Genomic DNA, 19,183 nt, shown 5'->3' with positions numbered 1-19,183 from the left:
ACAATCTCAGCACCCTGTCTGGGTCAAGTGCTGCTGTACAGGCTGCATAAGTTGTCAGTGCTGCCAGCAGGAAAGCTGGCAGAGCTGTGCCTGTAGGTGCCTGCAATAGCCACCAAGCATTCATGTCCCCTGTGAACATGGCTTGATCTGTGTCTTAGTAGTGTCATCCAGGGTTTTGCTACACTCACTGGGGATCATGACTGATCTGATATGACTGATAGCTTTGGTTCACACTTCAGCAGAAGGACAAACTGTGAGGTACAAGAAACATGTCTGCTCTTTTCTTTGCATCCTTGCTTCTCAGCTTGGAGGTGCTGACAGTAGAGCTTTTTCTGTCACACACAGTAAATCTCCCTTACATGACAAATAAGTAGATAAATGCTGTTCTGGGACCTTTTGGTAGGGCTGTAGAGAGCCAAGGCAGGAGAAAACATTCAGCTTGGTGTCTGCTTCCAATGTACAGCTGTTCAATTTTGTTTCATGGTGAATTAAATGCAAAGTAAACTGCGCACGGATTTTCATGTATTTTTCCCGGGGCCAACACTATACAGAGAAAGTTCCACTTCCAGTGTAGTTGGAACCCTGGCCTTCGCTGAAGCTGGCAGTGCATACTGGTGCAGAAACTAGTGTGTAGGAGAACTGTATTCAGGACAGAAAAATGAAGGCAGCTGAGATAATATCTATCTTTGAAAATGACAGTTTTATGGCATGTTCTGGTGCAGTTGCTGGACTAACAGTTTCCAGAGCCTGCTGCAGCCTCAGGGTTACTTGAAGGTGTTCAATTTCCTTTAGTGTAGCTGGAAACAGTTTTGAGTTTGCTTTTAAACAGCTTATTTGTAACTGTGTTTATTTTGTAGATATTTTCTGAGAGTTCTCCAAGGAACATTGTTTCCATCTCCGTTATTGAGAGCCAAGCACCTTGACAGACTGACCCTCGAGGGGCAGACAGAAGCAATTAAGAGATGGAAAGATGAGTGCGATGTGAATGATAGAGGGGAGTCCCAAGCTACTTCTGTGTCTTTCAGTTCAGCTGCAGGTGCTGTATCAGAGGAAGAAACCATTGACAGTGTTTTGCCGATATCTAAAACACCTTTTCAGGCCTGTTCAAGAGATGGGTTAGTAGAGGACACCTCCTCCTTACTAGACATTCAGGATGATTCTGGGAGTACAAATGACTTGAACTCTAAAAAGACTGAATTTCTGAACTTATCAAAGGAAACTAATACAGATACATTTGGTGGTATTAATTCATGTGCCAAAGTCTCTGTGTGTGCTTCTGAAGTGGGCAGCAGTGCTGTATCTCCAGCAGAAAAAGCAGGTTTGAATTCTCTCTTGTGTGAAGAAGATGCTTTACTCTGTTTTACAAAGTTGGAATGCTAACTGGTTAAACACAAGAGTAATAACTGCTGATTTATGCTACACTGTGGTTCTGTTTTCTTCAACCAAGGTAGATGACACACACATTTCCTTAAAAGCTTTTTTGTTTATAAAACTTTTCAATAATTTATTAAGATGTTCAAGATCTCAGAGGCTGGGTTGTTTTTTATATATCTTCATACAGTAGACTTTGCATACTGCTTATTTCTTGTATGCAACATTGCATAATACCTAATGGTATTGCATGGATGCAGATTTGCAGGATCCAGTTAAGGTAAGTCATCCTGCTCTTTTGCAGTGCTACCCTAGAATCCTGGCATTCCCTGGGATTCACCATTTGCTGAAGTGTGAAGTAAGCAGAAGGGCTGGGATGTAATGTTACTGGTTGGCTTGTTTCAAGACTTGTAGTTACTTGTTGCAGTGTGTGTACACAGTAATTTCTATAACCATTATGGTCCAGTTTGTTCACCAGGCTATTGCATGGGCCATCTCACTGCTGGCCAAACACCTTTTTAACCATCAGGAGAGCAGCCCAGAAGAGACATGTGTCATGTGTGTCCCTCACCTTTCTCTTCACGAAAAGAGCAAATCCTAGTGCAGTCTTTTGTTCTCTGTGTTAGTTCATCCTCCTACTGCATCCCTCCATTTTGACTCCATGTACCATTCCACATTATTCGCCACTGACAGGGCTTCTTTTCCTCCTCACCCAATTCAGATGTTGACTGCTTGACTTTTCTGTAAACTGCCTCCTGCCTGCACTGCAGAATTGTCTGGCAGTGGGTAACTCCGGTCTGTCTTCAGGCTTTCTCTTACAGATAGCAGCTTCCAGCTGATGAGATCACTCTTCTTTACTCTCAGGTGTTTTTACATTCTTCCAGACTTTTATAATAATCAGCTGAAGGGTCTCTAAAGGCTGCTCAGAAGAAGGTATAGCCGACTGCATATCCCACATCCGAGTGCTGTTGCTCATCTCCTCTTGGAGGTAGATGAGTCCTGCCTCTGTCATTTTCCCACTGCTCAGCACACTGAACAAAGGTGGTTGAGGTACACATGGCTACTTCTGGATTCCAGACTAAAATATGGCTACCATTTTACTTCCCTCCATTTACTTCCCTTTGCCAGTTACATGGCAGATTTATGGAGGAACTTAGGAAAATTTTTTGTATCCACTAACACCTGTTGAAATAAAGAATTTCCTCAAACTGTAGCTGCTAATGAATTATTAGTATTGAGCCCATTTTTTGGTTCTGTTACTTTCTGAAAGTTTCTGCTTTCCAATTGCCAAGATTTGTGTTTATTTTTAGGCACTGTGTTTGGGGCAAGGGCTCTGCTTTTTAATTGAACCATGAGCTTTACACATCAATGATCAACATTACATATTCCACATCTTTTAAGATCTCTGCAAGAATTTAAACAAACTCTGTGAGGTCTGAGACAGCTGCTGCTATGCAGGGCAGATACTGAGGGCATGCTAAGTTCATTCAAATGCCGGTCACCACATGTTACCAAAAGTTTAAAACAGTTCTGTTTTCAAAAGGTAAAATGTAATTAGGGCTGACTCCATCCCTAGTGTTAGTGAGGAGAAAAAGAGAAAAATAACCTTTTTGTTTTTTCTTCTGTAGAAATAAAATAGAGGAAGGAGCCAGTGATGACAGCTATTTCTGAATTTTTTTTTTTTTTAATCTGGTTGAACATAAGACAAAATGTTTTGTTAAGTTCTAACATCAAGTTAGTGGGGACCTTTGAAGTGATGGCAGACATTCAAATTCTAAGAGATCATGTCGAGCATGTTGGTTTGCAGTTATGTTTTCAGATGTTTGTCTGTAATATCCTTCTTTCTGTGGGGACACCTTGCTAGGAGTGGCCTCCAGTTGTTCAAGTGAAACATCTCAGCTTTCTCTACAAGCCATGGGAGCTGCAAGGTGTCCAAAAAGAAGATGCAAAACAGCCAGCAGGTTGTGCAGGGAGATGAGCTGATACAAGGGCAGAATCAAACAGGAAGAGACTTACTGGGATGCAGTGAAATCATCTACTCTACTGCACAGCCCCAAGGCAAGCTTGGCTCTACCCTTGCAATTCGTAGCAGATGTTCTCCTGTTGTAAAGAGCTCCAGAGAAACAGGCCAGGCCAGTGCTTTCCTGCCCTAGAAGTCAAATACTGGTTTTGTTTCTATTGTCTGACCTGAATGAATCATCTGCACCTTAAACCTATGGCACTTGTGTCTACAGGGCAGATTGTTTTTATGTTCTGTGAGTCTGTGACTATGACTGTTGAGCTTTTATGGAGGAGCTTTGAGACTTAGCAGTGATCTGAGGGAGTGCAGGGCTCAGCTCTGTCCCCTTCTCTCACTGTGAAAAAGAGTTTGGAGGACAACACTTGGCCTGTGACCTGCCCTCTTATTGCCTCTGCTGCAGGAGCAGAACCTACCAGCACATTTGTCAGGTAGATCATTTGGAGTCAGGAATTCACATGGGTCTTACACAAAAGCTGTAAATATTCAGAGTAAGATCTTCCAAAACCTGTCTGTAAGGAGTTATCAAAATAACTACATGAAGAAAAATAAATTGGAGTCATCTGTCAGCCCTTAGACCAGCTGCATGATGCCTCTGGGACATTTTAAATTGCTATTATGTGACTCTTTACAAGCATGATCACCCCACTACTCACAGCTTAGTGCAGGACACATCTTAAACTGGATGAAAGCTGATTTCATTTGGGTCTCAAAAGTGCCAGGCTCTGTGGGTTACTGTGAAACTTCAGATACTTTTAAATGTTTCTCTCTGCTGAGGTTGTGTTTTTGTACCACTTGAAATGGTGCAAAATAACACACACTTTTTTTATTTTGTGTCTTGCATCGCTGATGTATTTGATACTGCCTGTTGCTTAAAATTGTCCTCTATAGGTTGTGTTCTAGTAGAGGACTTTGACAAGCAGTCTGGGTGATAAAATTATCTGTTATCCGTTGCATAAAACACTTTTTTGGAGGGTTGGTTTTTTTTTGGTTGGTTGGTAGTTTTTTGGGTGGGAGTTGGTTCATTGGTTGGTTGGTTGGCTGGTATTTTTGTGATGGACAAGCAGCAGAAATACCTGAGGGCTGTTTGCTGTGATCACTTGCTGTCTTTTACTGAAGGGAAGATGAAGGTAGTGAGTCTTTAGTAAAAGCTTCAAAATGTTAATTGGCCATATCTAAAGTGGTGCCAAATGAAGGGTGCAAACAAATTGCTCTCCCTATACTTCTCAACAGTTCAATGTTCCCTTTATTATTTTTTTTTAGCACTGAAAACATCATGATCCCCTGCTTGCTTCTGCACTCCTGCACTTAGGCACAGCATGACCTCACTTTTCCATTTTGAAAACAAGCTTTTTAAGATCATCTCACAGGTGCCTTCCAGATGTCATGTACATTTAGGCTTTTGTCCTTTTAAAATAAACCAAAACAACCACTTTGAATTGGCCCAAACTTTGAAGCTACACCTAGAGCAGCTTTAACTGCCTTTGTGATGTGCAATATTTGATTTTTCTTTCACTGCAGCCATGCCTGTGCTAAACATTTGCAGGAGGCAGTCAGCCATTGCCTTTACTGAGCAAGTGTTTTGGCAGCACTGAGGTTTGGTCTGTACCTGGGGCACAATTTCAGCTGAATGTTTAGCCCAAGCCATGTTTTTTCTCAGGCCCACTGTCTGCAGCTCAAGGCTGAGGAGAAGGCAAGGCAGAGTGAGTGCCTGCTGCTCCCACCATCCCTGGCTCTCTGCGAAGGCTAATGGGCAAGTCCTGAATGTGACTGTGTTAAGATCATTCTCACAACTGAATTTCAGTGTGGTTTTTGTATTATTTGTTCTTGTTTTATTCTGGTTGTGTTACTCTTGCCCTCATGGTCCTGGCTGCCTTACTGCAGTGAAAACATACATTTTAACTGTTTTAAGCTTCTGTGTGCTTTTTATTTTGATTTCAGCATGTTTGCATGTTGTTGAAATGCTGTGTACAGGTTAAAAGAAGATTGTTATTTCAAACTATTTGTATTCCAGAGAAATAGCCATAGAACAAAATGTGTTCAGATTGCAGGCTTAGTTTTTCAGATTTCTCAGTCTGTTGCTAGTACTGGAAGCATACACACAGAAGAAACTGAAAGTTTTACAGTGATAGTAGTGCCAGAATCTCCACAAGTGTTGCAGTGCTTACAGGCCTGTCAGGGCTGCTTAAAAAAAAGCCAGCTAAGGGTACAAAAATGCTTTTTGGAGGCTATTTTTAGGCATTATTGCTAAAGTTATAACTTCACATCTCCTTATTACCATTTAGTCTCTGTAAAGTTTGAAACACATTTTCAACAGAGAAGTTACTTGGAAAATGATTGTAAATTTTTATTAGTACAACTAGAAAGACACACATCGGCTTGACTGTGTGGCATTGCTTCCATTTGGAGCTACAGCTGTGGTAGAAACAAAACTGACAAATGTTACCTTACCTGTAAGAGAAAAAGTGTAATTATGATCAACACACAGGGAAAGACTTGCTACAGTGGAAGGAAGAGCATGTTTGCCTATTTCATGTGCACACGTAAAAAAAACAGTATAAAAATACCTTTATAAAATTACAAATTTCCTCTTTACACGGAATGTTGTGTCAGACAAAGTTGTGTGGAAGGACAAGACCCAACTGCTCCCTCCTAAAGCCATTTGGGATGGGGTTCAGCCTGTAATTTCTTCATAGGAATCCCATACAGGATGGGTCTAGACCATATGTTTAAGCAGGACTCTCCCTCATTTCCTGGGAGGGACTGCTTGGAAACTGGTGGCAGGCCAAACCCAGTTAATTAAAATGTATAATTACATGTTATCATTTAGTAATGCTAATATCTACATGAATGATTATATGTACTCCAGTGCTTTACAATATTCAAAGCTGATAACCACTTCATCTGGTGGAGAGAAGTCAGGCTGGGCTGTTCATTCTGCAACAGCACCTCTTTGGAAAACAGACCTGGCTGAAACCTGTTACCAGGCATGTCAGAGGGACAGCAGGGCTGGCTGGTTCTGGCAATCCCTGGGGCCGCCTTCTCAAGGAACTCTTGGTAACCGGCTCCGGGACTTTGAGCTTTGCTGCCCTACAGCTGCAGAGATTCTGGCCCCAGAGGAAAGCTGAAGTGAGGACTGAGAGCTCCACCCTAGGTATCCTTGAGGCAAAGGTATCAATAACCTGCTTCAGCTGTAATCTACTTGCACTGGAAAAACACGGTCACAGCTGCTTTTTCTCATTTATAGCTGGGGGAAGAAGAATATTAAAGTGTTACAGTAAAACCAAAAATCCTTAAGATACCAAAAATAAAAAGAAACCAAACAACTAAACCAAAACCTAGCAAAGCCTCAGAGGGTTTTCTTTCTGAGCATGAAACAGTGATTCAATAATCAATTAGTTTCAGAATCCATAACATAAATCTTGAATATGTATTAATATTGATGTCTACAGCGCTGCCTAATATGACTAATGTTCTAATGTTAGTCATGCTAAAGAAGATATGGAGATAAGAGGTAAACCTTCACTAAAGCAATAGATCTATGTAGCTAAGTTGCAACATGATTATTAGTACCTGAAATGTCCATGTGTTACGACGTCTTTCAGTGCACGTTTCCACATATGGCAGTCATGGTATTGACAAGGCCCTGCCATGTTGTTATGGGGGCATGCCAGAGGTAGCAGAAAGGGTAATTATGTGCCTTAGGCTGGATTTGTGGGGGACTAGGCACAGCACTGAAAACAGTTTTTAAACACATTGTTCCCCAGTGGAATTCATCCTGTAATCCTCGGTTCCTGACTTCTTCCTTCTCTGGCCTCCCAAAAGCTGAGAGCTGTGCTGGACATCACCTACAGAATTTGATAAGACACACTGTCCTCTTGCACCATGAAGAGGTGCCAAGCTCCATTATAATCTTTTTCAACCAGACTCCTGGAGTCAAGACTTAGTCTCTTACTACTGCACAGAGCACTCCATGTCTGGCTACCAAGCACAAGAGCTAGGCTCTTTGAGCCTTTGCTGGTAAAGCTGTTGTACTTAGCTTCATGTATTTCTAATACTCATTTGAACAGAAGCTGGAATCTCAAGCTGCCTATTATTCAAGTTTCTTTCTGCTTTTTACCTTTTCCCAAATTTTTACTCTTGTTAGTCAAAATTAAACTTTAAATGCAAGGCACTAGAAGAGACCTATCAAAAAATACTCAGTTCCCAATATTATGGACAGTGCCCATACTATATCTTTTCCATTTTAAATCTGCATATTCCATCTCTCACCAGATGTCCAAACTAGCTGACTTTAGAAGGGGAAACCATTGCAGTGGCATAGGCAACCTTCTCATGTTTTTAGAGGGCTGGCGAAGGTCCCTGCACGCTTTGTGTGCTGAACACACATGAAGAGAAAAGCCAGTGGGGCACAGGTTTGATAAATGCACTGATCACTGTACTGCTGCCAAGACATGGATGTTTCCTGGACATATTAGGATACTGGAAGCTGCAGAAAATAAAGTGGTAGAATCTGTCTAAAGAGTGTGAACAATAAAGTTTTGGTCTTGGGTGCCTCAGGTGGTAGTTACGGGTCTTTTGGCCTACTGGTTCCTCCATCACTCCTCCGAGATGCCCAAGCTGGCTCTGGGAACAGAAGCTGTGAAGTCAGGACAGTACAGGGTTATGCCCATGCAAGTTTGCCACTCTGAGGGACAGAATGCAGTGTGCCAGACAGGCACACTGGGAGCATGTGGCTACACACCTTTGCAGACCTGCATATGAGCTTTGATGTGTCCTGTGCCACATGGGTGTACAAACCCATCAATCTCTTCCACACCCTCCAACGTACGGTGCAACCATGTCTTTTTGTCCTTGTGAATATATGTCCTGCAGTGCCATCTGAATGCACAGAGTTCCTTCCTCATGACAAGAAGTGAGTGAAAATGTGTGTGCTACTAATTGAATAGTATTAAAATAGGTTATTTAAAAAGGTTTTCCTAGCCTGTGCTGCTACTTAGTTTTAATAGCTGAAAGGCAGAAAGTGGCTGATTCTTTCCTTTTAAGCCTTTTGCTGTGTTTGGAATAGCACCACAACACAGTTAAAAGAAAAGTCCAAAGGATTATTAATTCTACCCCAAAGTATATTCATCATCAGAGAGTTCATCATTAACATAAACTGCTTGTTCTATAGCTCCACAACAAGAACAGATAGAGCTTGAAACTACTTTATAGAGTTTCTGGACTGCAAAACCTTTAGTGTTGAAGTGCTGACTCCTTTTTTCTTTTGTCTGTCAGCACAATTCTTACCATCTGGAGTTAATTTAGCAGAAAGGTGTGGATGTATATTTGTCTTTCAATCCACTCAATAAAATGTGACACGTTACTGTAAACTCCAGGTCCCAAAACCTTGGAAAAGCAGACAGAGCCCCAGGATGTTAAACCAAACAAAGTCCAGCGCCCTGCAGGTTGCTCGCACACAAGTGGTCCTCCACTGTCACCCTGCAACAGAAGAGGGAAAATCAGTCTCTTATACATGTGGCTAGCAGTCATGGTTAAAGCTACGTCACAGTTCCTACAGCCATTTGCATTTAGTAAATAACTCAGCTGTAAAAACCAGCTGCTCTGCTGAACAATGTAGCAGCACACAGCATTAACAGTATTTATTACATGTGTACCAAAAATTACCTGCAAAAGGCTCATACAAATTAAAAAGTTAACTAATATAGATTAACCCTAGAGTCTTCAAGCAGCATTTAATTATCATGAAATTGTTTACATCAGTAGTAACAATAATAGTAATAAGTTTGTTTAAAATGATGATTGTCATTCCTATAATAAAGTATGCTATACTTAATAAACATCACACTACTTTGATTTCTAAAAGCAATTTTGACTGTTTCCATAGAGAGAAGCCTACCATGCAAGAGTCCACAGTGCCAGATTCATAGCCAGCACACAGCATCCTGCTGGTGATGATTTTCATGTCAAAGTATGACTGGCATTGTTCTAAGGAAATGATGCGAACCTCTCCTTCTTGAAGCTTGAAAGGCACTGATAAACAGAATTAAGCATTAAACTATATGCAAACACACAAATACTTAGCTATGATGGCTGTTTGAGATATGAGAAACATTTTCATTGGGATGAATTTTTAATATTGCTCTATGTATATTAAATGTAAGGAGTGAAGAATCTTCCTTTAGCACAAAGCCAAGGTGAAAGCCAGTGGATTTTTGCACTATTGCATTGCAGGATTTGTGACTGTCATGCTCAGGAGCATTATGTGTTGCATTCTGGAGAAGGACTGAGCACTAGTGCGATGCTGTTTATTGAACATTCGCACCTTGACATGATATGGTGTGGGATTTCTAAGACAGGGGCAGTAGTGGTTGGAAAACAGTCATATGAGGAAGGTGAAGTTTGATTCACTGTTCCATGGCAGGATCTCCCTGTTTCTTTTGTTTCTCATGGTAAAGCCTGGTATAATCAAAACCATTTTGAGTTATGTTTGTGTAAATTTGACTTACAGAATGTATCAGGGAATCAGAATTTGAAGCTTATTGAAATGATTGTATCACTTTCAGGAGACAATAAAGGACTTTTTTGTAGACTGGACAACTGAGTGAGCTCGAATTCTAATCAAGTTGTTCAATCTAGGTGGTGCAGTAATAAATGGTTTTTGATGCTTCCTAACATAAAACCTTTAAAAGCAACACTGACCACATTAGAGAACAAGAACCTTTTTCCATTTACCAGTGCTGTGAAAGAGTTCTTTTGGGCTTTTCTTCCTGACATTACATAGAGATATTTTTAGATGGATAAAGCTGCTAGTAAAAGCCTGCACGCACTCCTCACGTGTGCAGTTTAATTTTTACCCCATTTGACCTGGCCACTGCAGCTGAAGTCCCACCTGAAGCAAAATGGAAAGGAAAATTTCCTTCTTCCATGTACAGAAAAGCCATCCCTAGTAATTACTATAATAATAGCAAAGGGAGAAACACAATGGCTAGTACATTAACAGGGTTGGGGCAGGCTAATTTGCATATGATTCATGCAGAATCATTTTTCCTGAACAAAGATTTACATAACAGTTCTTGTCATGGGACACAAGGATTGCAGTAGCCAAAGAACAAGAAAACACACTAACATTCTGTTCAAATACAAAACCAACAGCTGTGATTATGGAATAAATTGTGTCACAAGTACAAAGTGTGATCCAGTGTGCTGATTCAAGACCCTATTCCTTCAGGCTTTCAGTGCCTTCAGCTTTCACTGAGCTAGGAATGTTTCCACCTGCAATGATGATGCGATACCTTTGCAATACAGTTCTGAATACAACTTAGACCAGTAAAATGATAAGTAATTCAGACTTTCTTGACAGGAGTTTCTAGGTCCTCAGCATTTTTAAAAATCAAACCACTTGTCTAAATAAGGATTAAGAAGCATAAATTGAGGCTGCTGCTTTGGAAAAGCTAGGCTCTAATCACAACTTGATGTCTTTGAGAGTAGTTCCAGTTCCCTGGTATTTACTAAGACCCAGTAATAGTATAAATGGATGAAGGTTTGTAACAGGATCACTCGTTTGAGTAACTCAGTAGAAGGTTCACATGTCTTTCCTAACATCCCAGAAATACTCATCTTACTTTTGTTGCCCATGTGTCCCCAGCCTGTGATGTAGCAGTAGGTGTCTGGCTGAACCAACTGGTCCTTGCTGGGCAAACAGACAGGTCTTACATAGCTTGTCTCATTGATATCCTTGTCAAGCTCCACGATGCTGATATCGTAGTCTACGACTGCTCTGTTGTACCGTGGATGGAGGATGATGGTCTTCACTAATCGGGTCTGCATGAAGCCTGATGGATGATCAAGATTGCTAATTCCAAACACTACTTTCCAAACAGCTGCATTTTCTCTCCTTAGTAAAAAAAAGAAAAAAGAAGAAAAAATGTGAAATTTCAATCAAGATCTTTCTTTTAAGATAAAATACCTGAGAATTTTTTCTCCCTTTTTTCACACTGCACTTTGCAAAGCAATGCACATACAAATAGTACAAGAAAAAAGAAACACTTAGGCATCATTCCTTACAGCTAAGATCTGAGCAACAAAAGACACTGCTTTCCATTTCCTTCCTGTCTGTAACCAAATGCATTGAAACTCACTCCATTAGAAGATATGTAACCATCTCTTAGTTGCTGTATTAAAGGATCTCAAAATCATCTCTTGGATTCTGCCCAAGTATTAGTTGCTCACATGCTCACTGGTGGGCACATTCAAATTTTACTGGGATGAGATATTGTTCAGTAGTCTGCTGCTGACAGCAGTAAGTCTAGCTGAAATCCCTATGGAGTCTCAGAGAAGCAATGCTATTATGTAAATTAAATATTTTATGATGGCCATGGGAAAAATCCCTTATTTATTGGGCAGTCAATCTGTGCCAAGCATACTTTGTATGCCTAAGATCAAAGGTTACTTTGACTCTTACATTTGTTTAAGACTCTTCTGGTAAATGTACAAGACCACAAAGCAGTGATACATATGATACAAGTTGGGAAGACTGAACTAGTGTCAGTTGAAACACAAGTGAAAAACATAGATTTTATGAAAGGCTTCTCTTGATCAGAACTGGTCACAGAACAACTTGTATGTTCCTAATTAGTCTTCATGGGTTCCTAATTAGTCTGTGATTTGAAAAGCCCTCAAAAAAGTCAGCAGTTCTCACAACTGCTGAAAGACAGCTCCATATAACTGAGAACCTTTGACAAAGGATTCAAAGCAGTGTAAATCAAAGCATGCAAAATTTCAGCTTTTTGACAGTACTCAACAGGATTGTAATTCCTGTAATTTGCCAAGAGATTTGGTTGCTAAATAAAGGCTCTTTTTATCTTAAGAGTTGGATGAAAATTCTGATATTTCAGACTATAATGATCGTTTTACCATCATGATCAGTTTGCAAGTTTTTCCATAAAGTTGCAGAAATTAAGTGCTAAGAATATTCATAGGCTCTTGTTTTTATGACCATTGAGAAAAGCACTGCCTAGAGCAATAAGCAGTCACAGCCAAAATGTATTGTCCTACAATTAAGAAAAAACCTTACTGTCTTGCATGCTTTAATATAATGCATTTCAAAACAATCTTGACAAAACTCTGGGGACTATAATAATAAAACTAGCAAAGACCATGATGTTTAATGCAGCTCTTTCCATGACTATCTGTATTAATACTACATTACTGTTATATATTCCTCATGTTTTGTATTCCAAACTTCTTATTAACTTCATAAAATACTTTGCAAAATGGAGCATTTTGTATAAGGCACCAGAGCACTTTAAAGTCTCTTGAAATTGTTGTCTTATCTGGTTGGTTTGGGAAATTTTTAAATACTTTTTATCAAGAAAACTTTGTGACTTCAAGAATGATCTTGCTGTTGATACATTAGGCTTACAAATGGCTTGTTACAAATGAAGAATCTGAAGATTTCAGACTCCTCAAATCTATTCAGAAAGGCAGAAGAGAAAAAAGTTCATAACTGCACAATGAATTATTAAACTGGAATGTTAGTACTTTAAGGTCTTTAGAACACAAATGTGAAAGAAACTTGTTACAAGTAATACTCTGAGCTCCATAGAAACTATATAGCCCTACGTGAGGGGTAAATGCACAGCTCCAAAATGTAATGGCAGTCTTTCTACAACTGACAAAACTGGGAGAATTTTTACTTTGTAATTTGACAGCTGCTTTTTCTATCTTTCACTAATGGGAGAAATCTCTTATTCAGGAGATTCAGTATCAGTCCAATATTGCGGAAGGATCGATCTCTGTCCCACTCTTTATTTTAGATCACCAGAAAAAGTTCTTCCAAAGGTTAGGAAATATTTTAGCAGTATATTTAAAAATAGATGGAGAAAGAAGAGAAATTCCTTCTGGACCCAAAACCTGATAAAATACTATGTTCTTGTTTGTATTATACACATTTACCACACTGTTTAGGAGGAAAGTCATCTATGATCAAGTTTCTGATTATTACTTTTCTTCTTTTTGAATGCAATCAGTTCTTGAACATCCTTAGAGCTTGATATGATGTGTTAGTCAGAACCGAGGTCTATCCAATGGCATTTCCATTAATATGGTATCTTATATCTCACACCTTGAGATACTCACAGACGTCTTGAGATACGCCTGATGTCTTCTGGCTTGGACACAAAAGTCACAAACCCCAACAAATACCAAATAACTCAGTCTTTCAGAAATAAAAAGACAAAATTTAAATTATTACTCAAAAAGTGAATGACTAACATTATAAAGAAATATCAGTCAAGAGAATTTTGCTTAAGAGAGGATTTCGGCAGGCTTGAACACAAAGAAAGGTGTTTAGAGTAGTTTAAAATAATTTCCAATGAGCAAACACCAATTTAAAGCAAGATTAAGCAACCATAAAAGCACTTGCTAACTACAGCAGAAAACACTCATTTAAATTTTCTTTAGAAACTCAATTTAAAAACTTTATCACAAGACAAAAGATACAAGGTAATAAAATTCCCTCCAAAATATGTGGTTCATCAAAAAGAAATATCAGTTAGCACCAAAAAGCTGACATGATCAAAACAATTCCAAGACATGTAAACATCCCTTGCACGCCTGACTGTTCATACACCACAGGGCCTCAGATACCAGGAGGCATCAAGTAGTGGTTAATACTGACTTCTTAATGATTACAATCCGAATAAAAGGGTGAACTGTATAAATAGAAAAGGCAGTGACTTCAGTATGTCATTTGTACTGTGAGCAAATACTCAGTTTTCATTTTTACCAATGGCCACAGCATTTTTCCAGGGTCTTTTGTACAATCATGCACAGAATGATTTTTTTAAATCCATGGCAGTTGTAGGAGAGCTATAGGATTAGTATTTTGGTCTTCCTGTTTTCCTGTTTCCTGCTGAAAGTCAGGGCATCTTCATTGAACTTTCATCAGTAGAGACACCAGCAATGAATAATAAAACATCTGAAAACCTAAGCTGATGCTAGTTTGTACCTTTTACTTTCCCTTTTAGTCTCTTAAAAGCAGGCCTCTATGATTGGCCATTCTGCAGAGATCATCACCTCCCCCCAGTGTGTCTTGGTAGTGGAGGAAGGACTTGGTAATTCACATGTGCAAGTTCATATGAGCAGTAAAACCATCTTGAGCTCTCTCACCCTTCAAAGCAGTGTGCTACTGTCAGGACCCATCTCTTTGCAATCAGAACACAGCCACATATGTGTCCACTGGGCTCACTCTGCAGGGAGCACTGCCATGGCCACCGGCCTGGGCGGCTGGTCCTGCCCCCGAGGATCCTCTTGTTCATGCGAGCAGCGGGGCGGCGGCCACAGTCTGGGGAGGAACGGGAAAGCGTTAACGTTACCACAGGGGCAGCACGAACAAGACTGGCTGCAAGAGAACAGCACAGACTGGTCTTAACAGAGCTGTGAAATTAGACTGCAATTTTAATTGACTGAAATTAAACTAATTTACTGTACAATACAGTAAATGAGGTCATCAGCAACTGCACAACAGTATTAAACATACTGAGCCATTTTTATTCTTCCTTTGTATCGAAGGATTTGCTCTCCTGATATTAATTTTGACTGGCTCAGCCTGAAATATTAACCAAGCTAAATTTGGCATCCTGACTTCCTTTCTCTCAGGAGTTACTGGACTGCTCTTGGGGAGGTTTCCTGGTTTCATATCTGTGTCCTCCTGTCAGCTAGCAACGTTAGCCTACTTTCCATGAGAACCACTCCTGGAAGATCCGCTCAGCAGTAACAAGGCTTTTCTTAAGCCAGGTGTGAGGTTAATGTCACACTGTTTCCTCAGCTACACAGAAGCAAATTTGCTTTGCCTGTGGAATTTACCAAGGAAAAATATTTGAAGATCTGAAGACATTCCAGTAATCTGTCCATTCCACTTTACAAGCCATTTCCACTGGAAATTATACCAGATTCCCACTTGACAGTTATTTTTCTGAAAGAATCGTTCACTTTTGTTTCACTTTATATTCTGGACTTGAAAGACGCCAGACTTGTTATTTATCCTGTTAATACTGACTGTGATTTAGAGAACAAAAGACCACCACCAGTTTCTGCAATCAGCATCCCAAGGGAGAATATGCTGCCATTGCATGTATCTGGTAAGTTAGTGGTGAAGAAATAAATTGGAGCAATGGTTATTTCGTAACTTGTAATTCCTAATGTGTTCACTTAACTTTGGAGGGCAAGGAATTTTAAGTGTACTTTAAGTAACACATGAGAGGCAAACACCTTTGACAGGCTCCTATGAGCTTTTTCCTTTTTCTGATAAATAGCAACTGTTTTGATTAGTTTCCCAAAGTTAGATCATGCCTCGAAATTACTTTTTCCTGAGTCAAGCTAATTCATAGTTTAAGTATTCTGCAGCAAAGTTCTCTTTGTCTGTAGAACGTGATTTCATCACAGACGAACTTCACAGATGAATTTCTGCATTTTCAAACCACTTAAACTTGCAAAATCTGCTGTGCCGACAGACTTGGTCTGTAACTTTCTACTTCAGGTTCTTCTGTCCCCTTGTGCTTAACAACTAAACAGATCACAGCTTCAACTCCCAGGCAGATAGCCTGCTAACCACTCTGGTGGTAAAGGATACTTTCAGAAGGAAGTGTTATGAACTTAATTTTTGGAACCTGACTGCTGACAAAATTTGTTTTGTGGTATCAGGACTGGGCTACCTCAATACACAGATCCAATAGTCAAAATATAAGAAAATCTGATGAAACTGAGAAGAGTAGGGAAAAATAAACCCAGTGCAAAACTGGATGTTGCAGAGGTCTAATAAAAATTTCAGAATGAAGCCACACTAAACATCCACATTTCTCAAAATGATTTAACACATTTTAACACAACATCTGTTTTATATGCACTCCTCTCTTACCTTCTTTAGTGCAAAAGAGAGCCACTTTGCTTCTGCTTTGACACATCTGTCTAAATATGGAAACACAAACATGGCAGAAATCGCAATTAATTGATTAATTTTAGTAATTTGAAAATCAGCACAGGTATTGTACTCAGTGTAATCCAGCTGTTAAAAATTCCCCAAACTGTAAAAAGAAACTCAAGGAGTTTCTTATGCCAGATCATTCATGGTTTCCAGCGTCTGCCTGGTGAAAATTCAAAATATTAGTTCAGCTTTACAATGCATTTCAGGAGGGGATGCTACACATTTTGCAGACTACCTTGCTCCCTGGGCATGAATCCAACTCTGAGGTCGACTGGGATGTACAGTCTGTCAAGTCTTAATTTATGGCCCCCGAAAGCACAGAGATTGCCAGTCTCCTCTTCCTTACAGTCGAGGGACAGAATTTTCCTTGAAATGCCTTTGATAACAGATGCCTTAGAAGTTTTGTGCCCTAAAAGTTTGGGTGTTTTGAAAAAATCCAGGAAGTTTGCATAAGTAAGCATTAAAACAACAAAAACTTATCATTTGTTGAAAATTTTCATATGAGAGACGGAAGAGGTGACTTTTTTGTCAAGCGAGGGGAAATCCTGGTTAAATCAGTGAGCACTGTTGCACAAAAAGAACATTATTCTGGAATGTACTGAAAAACACCTGAAAGACAACACAGTCATCAGTCACAGCCAGAATGGCTTCATGAGAGGAAAGTCCTGCTTATCTAACCTGATTTCTTTTTATGACAAGGTAACCCACCTAGTGGATCAAGGGAAGCCAGTTGATGTAATCTTTTTGAATTTCAGTAAAGCTTTCAATACTGTCTCTAACAGGATCCTTCTGGACAGACTGTCCAGCACACAGCTGGATAAACACATCATGTGGTGGGTGAGCAATTGGCTCATGGCTCGAGCACAGAGGTCAGTAGTGAATGGGGTGACATCAGACTGGTGACCATCTTAGGCCCAGTTTTCTTCATTCATCTTCATCATCTTCATTCATCTTCATCTTTCTTCATTCATAAGTGACTTGGACACAGGACTGCAAGGGATACTGAAAAAGTTTGCAGAGGACACAAAACTGGGAGGAGCTGTCGACTCCCTTGAAGGCAGGGAGGCCCTGCAGAGAGACCTCACAAATTAGAGGGGTGGGGAATCACCAATCATATGAAGTTCAACAAGGGGAAGTGCCAGATTTTGCACCTGGGATGGGGCAACCTGGATGTACATACAGGCTGGGGAATGAGATTCTGGAAAGCAGTGCTGCAGAAAGGGACCTGGATGTCCTGGTCGATGGCAAGCTGAATATGAGTCAGTAGTGCCCTGGCAGCCAGGAGGGCCAACCGTGTCCGGGGGGGCATCATGCAAAGCATTGCCAGCTGGTCGAGGGAGGGGATTGTCCTGCTATGCTCTGCACTGGTGAGGCCTCACCTTGAATGTTGTGTGCAGCTTTGGGCATCACAATATAAGAAAGATATTAAGCTGTTAGAGAGTGAAGGACAATGAAAATGGTGAAGGGCCTTGAGGGGAAGCCGTATGAGGAGTGGCTGAGGTCACTTGGTCTGCTCAGCCTGGAGAAGAGGACACTGAGGGGAGACCTCATTGCAGTCTACAATTTCCTCATGAGGGGAAGAGGAGGGACAGATACTGATCTCTTCTCTGTGGTGACCAATGACAGGACTGGAGGGAATAACCTGAAGCTGCATCAGGGGAGGATTAGGTTGGAGATTAGAAAAAGGTTCTTCACCCAGGGGGTGACTGGACACTGGAACAGGCTCCCTAGGGAAGTGGTCACAACACCAAACCTGCCAGATTTCAAGAATTGTTTGGATGATACTCTGGGGCATGTGGTGTGACTCTTGGGGACAGTCCTGTGCAGGGCAAAGAGTTGGACTTAATGATCCTTGTGGATCCCTTCCAACTCTGCATGTTCTGTGATTCTGTGAACTAGCTGACTGCCTTTGTATTTCCACTACTTTTTCATTCCTACTGTGTACATGCTTTTCTGGCAGAAGCAAAGCTACCTGTTCCCCATGTAATTCTTTGAAGGCTTTAATCTCAGTCAGTAAGTAGTGTCTTTAAAACTGCAATCACCTAAAAAGAGGATGCATCTGATTTTAAGTCATAGATAGTAATAATGGCAAAACAATAGAGTGCCAGCCACCTCACCAGATTGCCTTGAATCTGGTATTTGACCAGACCTTTTTTCCCTACATTGCATGTACCTCATTCACATACTGTGCAAATCAGTTTGTTTCTGTTCTTGAAAACACAGACTATAAAATTATTTTCCAGAGATAGTAGATGTGGACAATCAATTTCAGGACAGAAAATTATGTGCACAATTTTGAGAGACATTTGCACTCCCTAAAAAAATTCACAGAATACAACTGAGAACAGCCATGATCATGTTTTACACTTGTTTCTTTGACTTACCAGACAGCCTGCTCTAAATGGCAGCTCTAAAGAGAAAACGTTAAGTTTTATGTGTGCATAGCCTGTACTGTCAAAACTTTATGAATTAGTGGTGTATTTTTTAGTTCTTACCCAAGTTTCCATTAGTTCAGGAGCCCAACAGCCCTTTAAACATCCAACATACTCCACAGCACAAATCATTTACGTGGTGCAATTGATCCAGATAAATACACCTAGATTGCAGGGCTCAGGAGCACTTCCCAGTCATCTGGACTGGATGCCTGATGCAGCCAAAACAAAAAAACCCCTCACCCTTCATGCAAGGTTTTAGCTTCTCACTTCTTAGAGTCATAGAATAGAATCATAGAATCAACAAGGTTGAAAAAGACTATAAAGATCAGGAAGTCCAACCCTTCAAGTGCAACCCTTCTTGTTACGCATTTTCTG

The 19,183-nt window shown here is 40.3% G+C and overlaps 2 protein-coding genes across 6 annotated transcripts in view; one reads left to right on the top strand and one right to left on the bottom strand.

Moving 5' to 3' along the window:
* ATP10D (ATPase phospholipid transporting 10D (putative)) overlaps positions 1 to 5,299 on the top strand; it is a 45,112-nt gene extending 39,813 nt beyond the window's left edge. For all 3 annotated transcript variants that reach the window (XM_064652886.1, XM_064652885.1, XM_064652887.1), the window contains one exon: positions 858 to 5,299. In XM_064652886.1, coding sequence (XP_064508956.1) covers positions 858 to 1,380 — 523 coding nt within the window. In that variant the 3' untranslated portion in view covers positions 1,381 to 5,299. The remainder of the gene's footprint in view (positions 1 to 857) is intronic.
* Positions 5,300 to 5,710: 411 nt separating this feature from the next.
* Positions 5,711 to 19,183, bottom strand: part of CORIN (corin, serine peptidase) — a 118,712-nt gene continuing 105,239 nt past the window's right edge. For 2 of the 3 annotated variants that reach the window (XM_064652888.1, XM_064652890.1), the window contains exons 18-22: positions 16,308 to 16,357; positions 14,561 to 14,735; positions 11,014 to 11,285; positions 9,288 to 9,421; positions 5,711 to 8,869 (exon numbers count right to left, since the gene is read on the bottom strand). In XM_064652888.1, the coding sequence (XP_064508958.1) occupies positions 8,687 to 8,869; positions 9,288 to 9,421; positions 11,014 to 11,285; positions 14,561 to 14,735; positions 16,308 to 16,357 (814 nt within the window). In that variant the 3' untranslated portion in view covers positions 5,711 to 8,686. The remainder of the gene's footprint in view (positions 8,870 to 9,287; positions 9,422 to 11,013; positions 11,286 to 14,560; positions 14,736 to 16,307; positions 16,358 to 19,183) is intronic. The other variant, XM_064652889.1, reaches the window with a different exon arrangement.

Source organism: Pseudopipra pipra, chromosome 4 (genome assembly GCF_036250125.1).
Source record: "Pseudopipra pipra isolate bDixPip1 chromosome 4, bDixPip1.hap1, whole genome shotgun sequence".
NCBI classification, from domain to species: domain Eukaryota; kingdom Metazoa; phylum Chordata; class Aves; order Passeriformes; family Pipridae; genus Pseudopipra; species Pseudopipra pipra.
The sequence above is the reverse complement of the archived record's forward strand: the minus strand, read 5'-3'. Positions and strand labels throughout refer to the sequence as shown.